This window comes from Panulirus ornatus, chromosome 54 (assembly GCF_036320965.1).
Source record: "Panulirus ornatus isolate Po-2019 chromosome 54, ASM3632096v1, whole genome shotgun sequence".
Classification (NCBI taxonomy): Eukaryota; Metazoa; Arthropoda; class Malacostraca; order Decapoda; family Palinuridae; genus Panulirus; species Panulirus ornatus.
In genome coordinates, this window is record NC_092277.1 from 3,505,190 (window position 1) to 3,515,508 (window position 10,319).

Sequence of the window (10,319 nt, forward strand, 5' to 3'; positions counted from 1 at the left end):
TTTGGATGGTATTGCAGTGGAATTTATTAAAAAACGGGGTGACTGTATTGTTGACTGGTTGGTAAGGTTATTTAATGTATGTATGACTCATGGTGAGGTGCCTGAGGATTGGCGGAATGCTTGCATAGTGCCATTGTACAAAGGCAAAGGGGATAAGAGTGAGTGCTCAAATTACAGAGGTATAAGTTTGTTGAGTATTCCTGGTTAACTATATGGGAGGGTATTGATTGAGAGGGTGAATACATGTGCAGAGTATCAGATTGGGAAGAGCAGTGTGGTTTCAGAAGTGGTAGAGTATGGGTATGTTTGGAGGAATAGTGGTTCCAACAATGTTGTATGTTTGCGAGACGTGGGCTATGGATAGAGTTGTGCGCAGGAGGGTGGATGTGCTGGAAATGAGATGTGTGAGGACAATATGTGGTGTGAGGTGGTTTGATCGAGTAAGTAATGTAAGGGTAAGAGAGATGTGTGGAAATAAAAAGAGCGTGGTTGAGAGAGCAGAAGAGGGTGTTTTGAAATGGTTTGGTCACATGGAGAGAATGAGTGAGGAAAGGTTGACCAAGAGGATATATGTGTTGGAGGTGGAGGGAACGAGAAGTGGGAGACCAAATTGGAGGTAGAAAGATGGTGAAAAAGATTTTGAGTGATCGGGGCCTGAACATGCAGGAGGGTGAAAGGAGGGCAAGGAATAGAGTGAATTGGATCGATGTGGTATACCGGGGTGGACGTGCTGTCAATGGATTGAATCAGGGCATGTGAAGCGTCTGGGGTAAACCATGGAAAGCTCTGTGGGGCCTGGATGTGGAAAGGGAGCTGTGGTTTCGGGCATTATTTCCTGACAGCTAGAGACTGAGTGTGAACGAATGGGGCCTTTGGTGTCTTTTCCTAGCGCTACCTCGCACACATGAGGGGGGATGGGGTTGTTATTCCATGTGTGGCGAGGTTGCGATGGGAACAGATAAAGGCAGACAGTATGAATTATGTACATGTGTATATATGTATATGTCTGTGTGTGTATATATATATGTGTGTACATTGAGATGTATAGGTATGTATATTTGCGTGTGTGGACGTGTATGTATATACATGTGTATGGGGGTGGGTTGGGCCATTTCTTTCGTCTGTTTCCTTGCGCTGCCTCCCAAACGCGCCAGACAGCGGAAAATATATATATGTATATATATATATATATATATATATATATATATATATATATATATATATATATATATATATATATAGAGAGAGAGAGAGAGAGAGAGAGAGAGAGAGAGAGAGAGAGAGAGAGAGAGAGAGAGAGAGAGAGAGAGAGAGAGAGAGAGAGAGGTGCTTTGAAATACTTATATCCACAGATCTTAGAGACTCGAGGTTTATGTGAAGTGTGTGTGTGTGTGTGTGTGTGTGTGTGTGTTGTGTGTGTGTGTGTGTGTGTGTGTGTGTGTGTGTGTGTGTGTGTGTATGTGGAGGGGGGAGGGGGAGTTTGGTTGGTCTGACCTCAACACAAATTGATAAGATAAATTAAAAATAAAAACGGTCCTTTCTAAAAGCAGTAGCAGAAAAGAATAGCACATTAAACCCTCCCCTCCCCCCCCCCCAGGAGGGAAATCCGGCAGAACCAATACGTGGCAGGATTAATATGACCGAAGGTAATTCATGTAGGAAAGTATACGTGGTCACACGAATGAGTGGGCCTCCATGGTTGACCTGCTGGAGGAGGGTTTTGAGGGCCTTCTCTGGTCTGTCCGTCCAGTGTGGGAGGATCTATAAGTAACTGTGGTAAGTTCATGACGAGGGAGTCCACGTCTTGCTGCACATGTATATGGTGACTTGATCATACGAGGTGGAGGTGTGCGGGCCTCACAGAAACGCTTCCCTGAGACCAGCCACCAGCTCATCCATATTGTCCACCAGCCCCTCTGAGGCAGCCACACTCACTTTACGTGCAGACAATGGAGCCTCCTCTTGCATGGAGGGGAAAATATGCTCGAGAAACATATCGGCCAAGTCCTTCAAATCATCCTTTACAGTGTAGGGGCAGGCATTAACGCCACCATTCGTCAGAGCCAGGTACCTGTCTTCACTAGGCAGGTGGGCAATGGTAGATGCAGTATATGATGCCATTCCAAAATCTATAATATTGATCTTTGGAGGGAGTGAAAGGTGGTGTGGTAGGGTTACTAGAATATTACCGGGGTACAGGTCATAATGTATGATGCCCAGGGCGTGAACCTCTTGTAAACGTAAGCAGATTTGTAGCCCGATCAGACCCAAGTATCTGTCGGATAAATGATGATCCTTCAAGAGTTTCTGCAGCGTGTGGTGGCCCTCGAAGGATAGTACAAGACACAAAGGATCGTAAGAGACTCCAAGAAGTCTTGGGGCTCCTCCAGCGCCGTTCAATTTCTGCATAAAATATGCTTCCATTTCCAAGTCGTGTCGAGTCAAAAGTCCATCATGGCCCAATTTAATGACGGCCTCATTGTTGTGCCACCTCACAAGATGGGCTGTTCCAACAGATCCACAACCCAAGACTTGGCCGTGTGAGATGATCTTATCAACCTCCAGTCCAGAGACAACTTGCATCTCCCACATTCTGATAGAGGTAACATACACCAAATATTTGGACATTTATATACATGAAAATTAGCCATTTTGCTCAGATTACATTTATTTATGTAAAATTTAACAAATATATAAGCTTTTTAAATCATCTTATATATGTTTATGTATATATATATATATATATGTATATATATATGTATATATATATATATATATATATATATATATATATATATATTACAAAGAATTACAATTTTGCGCGTGATCAAGAAATGTTACTTCTAACAGAGAATCTAGCTGTGTTGATGTCACAAAGTCTTTTTGTAATTTAGAAAAATACAGTAATTTAAGTAATGATGATATTAATATCTGTAAGAGTTTAGTGTATGCTAGTTTGCCAAAACCAGTGGAAGCTAATTGCCCTTAAAGATTCATAAGAGCTATTAACACCTTAAAAAAAAGACAAGGATATACAAATTATTAAAGCAGATATGGATAACACTGTTGTGATTTTAGACAAAAGTAACGATTTATCTAAAATGAATGATCTTCTAAATGATAACACAACATATTCTAAACAGTAAAAATCCCGTAGAAGTAGTTAATTCTCATTTCAATAAAGAAATGAAGTTGTTGAAAGGTAACATTTCTCTTATCAAAAATTTGTCATTTTGTCCCCTTCATGCCATATATGTATGGACTTATCAAAACACATAAACAGAATTTTCCAGCAAGACCTATAGTGAGTTCAGTAGGCTCCATCACATATAAATTATCAAAATGGTTAGTTTCTTTATTAAGCCCTTTAGTGGGTAAGGCATCAAATTCTAATATCATGAACAATGTAGATTTAGTCAACAAGCTAAACAATATCAATGTTAATTTTGATTTCAAACTAGTTAGCTTTGATGTTTCCTCACTTTTCATTAAAGTTCCAGTTGATGACCTTTTAGAATATCTATTTGATGTCTTGGATGATATTCATTTACCTGTTTCAAAGTCTAATTTCATTGAACTGATAAAATTGTGTATAAAAAACTGTGTATTTCAATTTGATGGAGATTATTATGCTCAAAAATTTGGTATGGCAATAGGTAACCCTCTTTCACCTGTACTAAGTAATCTTTGTATAGGAATTTTTGAAACAAAATTACTAAAGGATATTTTACCTTCTAATGCAATTTGGTTTAGGTATGTGGATGATGTTCTTTGTGTTTGGCCAACAAATGAAAATTTACAAATATTTCTCCCCTTACTTAACAATTTAGTACCTTCCATCAAATTTACTGTAGAAAATGAAAATAATGGTATGTTACCATTTTAAAATTGCATGATCCATAGACAAGGAAACAAGTTTAAGTTTAGCATATACAGAAAACCCACCAATGTATGCTCAAATGTCCATTATTACTCATCTCAACATAGAGTTAAATTATCATCATTTCAATCTATGTTCCTAAGGGCATTACGTATTTGCAGTCCAGAGTTTATTCATGATGAGTTTGAGAAGATATATTCTATTGGATCTAAGTTAAAGTACCCTAGATCTTTCATTGATAAATCCCTTAAGTTAGCTAAGAAATCATTTTATAGAGTTGAGCCCAAACCTCCCATTGACACCAAGAATCTTTTAGTTCTCCCTTTTAATAATAATTTCACTTTGCTTCCCATGCTTATTAAATCCTTTAATGTAAATGTTGCCTTTATCAACATAATACTATAAAGAATATCTTAATCAGGAATTCACCAGAAAATTCTCTTGGTTGCATCTATAAAGTTCCTTGTGGGAACTGTGATAAATTCTATGTTGGTCAGACTGGTAAGGTTAGGATCTTTCTGTTAGACTTAAGCAACATAAATATAGTATAAGAACGGAGCAAGAATCAAATGCCTTGTTTAATCATGTTAAAAACTATGATCATTATATTGAATGGAGTAACGCCATCTCAGATGTTAACTCTAACTCTATTACCAAGAGAAATATCATTAAATCTTCTATTATTAAAGACACAAAGAATTATAATCTTAATATTAGTGATGGTCTATACAAATTAGTTAACTTTATTGTTGATAAGATTTGTAAAATGATAAGTTTATGAACGCTCTCTGTATGTTTTGGACAATCACATGTTTACCAAATGGCGTCCTAGTTCGTCTCTTCGATGTATATCAACTGACTGTTATATTTCCCTCTTGTGTCCCCCCTGATGATGTGATTATTACACGAAAGTTCACTTGGGAACTTTTTGTGTTTCATTTTCCCCGTGGTCTCATAGGAATATATATATATATATATATATATATATATATATATATATATATATATATATATATATATATATATACATAAACATATATAAGATGATTTAAAAAGCTTATATATTTGTTAAATTTTACATAAATAAATGTAATCTGAGCAAAATGGCTAATTTTCATGTATATAAATGTCCAAATATTTGGTGTATGTTACCTCTATCAGAATGTGGGAGATGCAAGTTGTCTCTGGACTGGAGGTTGATAAGATCATCTCACACGGCCAAGTCTTGGGTTGTGGATCTGTTGGAACAGCCCATCTTGTGAGGTGGCACAACAATGAGGCCGTCATTAAATTGGGCCATGATGGACTTTTGACTCGACACGACTTGGAAATGGAAGCATATTTTATGCAGAAATTGAACGGCGCTGGAGGAGCCCCAAGACTTCTTGGAGTCTCTTACGATCCTTTGTGTCTTGTACTATCCTTCGAGGGCCACCACACGCTGCAGAAACTCTTGAAGGATCATCATTTATCCGACAGATACTTGGGTCTGATCGGGCTACAAATCTGCTTACGTTTACAAGAGGTTCACGCCCTGGGCATCATACATTATGACCTGTACCCCGGTAATATTCTAGTAACCCTACCACACCACCTTTCACTCCCTCCAAAGATCAATATTATAGATTTTGGAATGGCATCATATACTGCATCTACCATTGCCCACCTGCCTAGTGAAGACAGGTACCTGGCTCTGACGAATGGTGGCGTTAATGCCTGCCCCTACACTGTAAAGGATGATTTGAAGGACTTGGCCGATATGTTTCTCGAGCATATTTTCCCCTCCATGCAAGAGGAGGCTCCATTGTCTGCACGTAAAGTGAGTGTGGCTGCCTCAGAGGGGCTGGTGGACAATATGGATGAGCTGGTGGCTGGTCTCAGGGAAGCGTTTCTGTGAGGCCCGCACACCTCCAGCTCGTATGATCAAGTCACCATATACATGTGCAGCAAGACGTGGACTCCCTCGTCATGAACTTACCACAGTTACTTATAGATCCTTCCACACTGGACGGACAGACCAGAGAAGGCCCTCAAAACCCTCCTCCAGCAGGTCAACCATGGAGGCCCACTCATTCGTGTGACCACGTATACTTTCCTACATGAATTACCTTCGGTCATATTAATCCTGCCACGTATTGGTTCTGCCGGATTTCCCTCCGGGGGGGGGGGGGGGTTTAATGTGCTATTCTTTTCTGCTACTGCTTTTAGAAAGGACCGTTTTTATTTTTAATTTATCTTATCAATTTGTGTTGAGGTCAGACCAACCAAACTCATCCTCCCCCCTCCACATACACACACAAACACACACACACATACACACACACACACACACACACACACACACACACACACACACACACACTTCACATAAACCTCGAGTCTCTAAGGTCTGTGTATATAAGTATTTCATAGCGCCTCTCTCTCTCTCTCTCTCTCTCTCTCTCTCTCTATATATATATATATATATATATATATATATATATATATATATATATATATATATATATTTTATTTGTTTATTATACTTTGTCGCTGTCTCCCGCGTTTGCGAGGTAGCGCAAGGAAACAGACGAAAGAAATGGACAACCCCCCCCCATACACATGTATATACATACGTCCACACACGCAAATATACATACCTACACAGCTTTCCATGGTTTACCCCAGACGCTTCACATGCCTTGATTCAATCCACTGACAACACGTCAAACCCGGTATACCACATCGCTCCAATTCACTCTATTCCTTGCCCTCCTTTCACCCTCCTGCATGTTCAGGCCCCGATCACACAAAATCTTTTTCACTCCATCTTTCCACCTCCAATTTGGTCTCCCTCTTCTCCTCGTTCCCTCCACCTCCGACACATATATCCTCTTGGTCAATCTTTCCTCACTCATTCTCTCCATGTGCCCAAACCACTTCAAAACACCCTCTTCTGCTCTCTCAACCACGCTCTTTTTATTTCCACACATCTCTCTTACCCTTACGTTACTCACTCGATCAAACCAACTCACACCACACATTGTCCTCAAACATCTCATTTCCAGCACATCCATCCTCCTGCGCACAACTCTATCCATAGCCCACGCCTCGCAACCATACAACATTGTTGGAACCACTATTCCTTCAAACATACCCATTTTTGCTTTCCGAGATAATGTTCTCGACTTCCACACATTCTTCAAGGCCCCCAGAATTTTCGCCCCCTCCCCCACCCTATGATCCACTTCCGCTTCCATGGTTCCATCCGCTGCCAGATCCACTACCAGATATCTAAAACACTTCACTTCATCCAGTTTTTCTCCATTCAAACTCACCTCCCAATTGACTTGACCCTCAACCCTACTGTACCTAATAACCTTGCTCTTATTCACATTTACTCTTAACTTTCTTCTTCCACACACTTTACCAAACTCAGTCACCAGCTTCTGCAGTTTCTCACATGAATCAGCCACCAGCGCTGTATCATCAGCGAACAACAACTGACTCACTTCCCAAGCTCTCTCATCCCCAACAGACTTCATACTTGCCCCTCTTTCCAAAACTCTTGCATTTACCTCCCTAACAACCCCATCCATAAACAAATTAAACAACCATGGAGACATCACACACCCCTGCCGCAAACCTACATTCACTGAGAACCAATCACTTTCCTCTCTTCCTACACGTACACATGCCTTACATCCTCGATAAAAACTTTTCACTGCTTCTAACAACTTTCCTCCCACACCATATATTCTTAATACCTTCCACAGAGCATCTCTATCAACTCTATCATATGCCTTCTCCAGATCCATAAATGCTACATACAAATCCATTTGCTTTTCTAAGTATTTCTCACATACATTCTTCAAAGCAAACACCTGATCCACACATCCTCTACCACTTCTGAAACCACACTGCTCTTCCCCAATCTGATGCTCTGTACATGCCTTCACCCTCTCAATCAATACCCTCCCATATAATTTACCAGGAATACTCAACAAACTTATACCTCTGTAATTTGAGCACTCACTCTTATCCCCTTTGCCTTTGTACAATGGCACTATGCACGCATTCCGCCAATCCTCAGGCACCTCACCATGAGTCATACATACATTAAATAACCTTACCAACCAGTCAACAATACAGTCACCCCCTTTTTTGATAAATTCCACTGCAATACCATCCAAACCTGCTGCCTTGCCGGCTTTCATCTTCCGCAAAGCTTTCACTACCTCTTCTCTGTTTACCAAATCATTTTCCCTAATCCTCTTACTTTGCACACCACCTCGACCAAAACACCCTATATCTGCCACTCTATCATCAAACACATTCAACAAACCTTCAAAATACTCACTCCATCTCCCTCTCACATCACCACTATATATATATATATATATATATATATATATATATATATATATATATATATATATATATATATATATATATATATATATATATATTTTTTTTTTTTTTCATACTATTCGCCATTTCCCGCATTAGCGAGGTAGCGCTAAGAACAGAGGACTGGGCCTTTGAGGGAATATCCTCACCTGGCCCCCTTCTCTGTTCCTTCTTTTGGGAAAAAAAAAAAAAAAAAAAAAAAAAACGAGAGGGGAGGATTTCCAGCCTCCCGCTCCCTTCCCTTTTAGTCGCCTTCTACGACACGCAGGGAATACGTGGGAAGTATTTCTTTCTCCCCTATCCCCAGGGATAATATATATATATATATATATATATAATATATATATATATATATATATATATATATATATATATATATATATAATATATTATATTTTTTTTTTTTTTTTTTTTTTTTTTTTGCTGTCTGGCACGTTTCGAGGTAGCGCAAGTAAACAGACGAAAGAAATGGCCCAACCCACCCCCATACACATGTATATACATACACGCCCACACACGCAAATATACATACCTATACATCTCAATGTACACATATATCTACACACACAGACATATACATATATACACATGTACATAATTCATACTGTCTGCCTTTATCTATTCCCATCGCCACCTCGCCACACATGGAATAACAACCCCCTCCCCCCTCATGTGTGTGAGGTAGCGCTAGGGAAAGACAACAAAGGCCCCTTTCGTTCACACTCAGTCTCTAGCTGTCAGGAAATAATGCCCGAAACCACAGCTCCCTTTCCACATCCAGGCCCCACACAACTTTCCATGGTTTACCCCAACGCTTCACATGCCCTGATTCAATCCATTGACAGCACGTCGACCCCAGTATACCACATCGATCCAATTCACTCTATTCCTTGCACGCCTTTCATTCTCCTGCATGTTCAGGCCCCGATCACTCAAAATCTTTTTCACTCCATCTTTCCACTTCCAGTTTGGTCTCCCACTTCTCGTTCCCTCCACCGCCGACACATATATCATCTTGGTCAATCTTTCCTCACTCATTCTCTCCATGTGACCAAACCATTTCAAAACACCCTCTTCTGCTCTCTCAACCACGCTCTTCTTATTTCCACACATCTCTCTTACCCTTACGTTACTCACTCGATCAAACCACCTCACACCACACATTGTCCTCAAACATTTCATTTCCAGCACATCCATCCTCCTGCGCACAACTCTATCCATAGCCCACGCCTCGCAACCATACAACATTGTTGGAACCACTATTCCTTCAAACATACCCATTTTTGCTTTCCGAGATAATTACCACAAATCAAATGAAGAGCAATTTCCCAGCACACAACATAAAACTATGTTAACACAACCACAAGTGCATTTAACCACAAAGGCAGCTTAACTTATATAACAAAATCGTTCTGCTCCCCTACCACACCACCACACCTCGGGGAAGAGCCACTACACCTCAGGATGACGTCTGGCATGAGACTGCCGTGGAAGGCATCGGCACCGATATATAAAGGGTTGGTATGAAGCCCGCTGGGCTTGTCTCAGTGAGACGAAGCAACAAGGACTTGAACTAATGAATCCTAACGCAGGACGATCTGGTTCCAACGTGGCAGAGAGGCAGTGGTGTGTAGTATGGAGGACAAAATAATGTAAGAGTTTTAACTTAAACAAGATCTTAGGAGAGTACGTGATACCTCCCCCGAAAGAGAACTTTCCTGAAGGGAAAGTTAAATATATATATATATACAGAGATGTGGTGACTGAGACCTAAACTCGTGATAAAGCGTCCACTATCCTGTTTTCAGATCCTTTGATGTGTTTAATCTGGCGGTTGTATGGTTGCAGGAAGAGCGACCATCTCAGCAGGCGTTGATGTGTTTAATCTGGAGGTTGTATGGTTGCAGGAAGAGCGACCATCTCAGCAGGCGTTGATGTGTTTAATCTGGAGGTTGTATAGTTGCAGGAAGAGCGACCATCTCAGCAGGCGTTGATGTGTTTGATCTGGAGGTTGTATGGTTGCAGGAAGAGCGACCATCTCAGCAGGCGT

At 40.4% G+C, this 10,319-nt stretch overlaps 2 protein-coding genes across 2 annotated transcripts; one reads left to right on the plus strand and one right to left on the minus strand.

Annotated features, from left to right (window-relative positions):
* Positions 1-1,857: 1,857 nt before the first annotated feature.
* Positions 1,858-2,592, minus strand: LOC139765332 (casein kinase I gamma-like). Its single transcript, XM_071692711.1, has one exon. The coding sequence runs from the start codon at positions 2,590-2,592 to the stop codon at positions 1,858-1,860; it is 735 nt and encodes a 244-aa protein (XP_071548812.1).
* A 2,450-nt stretch (positions 2,593-5,042) lies between these two features.
* LOC139765334 (casein kinase I gamma-like) lies at positions 5,043-5,777 on the plus strand. Its single transcript, XM_071692712.1, has one exon. It carries the CDS (start codon positions 5,043-5,045, stop codon positions 5,775-5,777), a length of 735 nt encoding a protein of 244 aa, XP_071548813.1.
* The last annotated feature ends 4,542 nt before the right edge of the window (positions 5,778-10,319 follow it).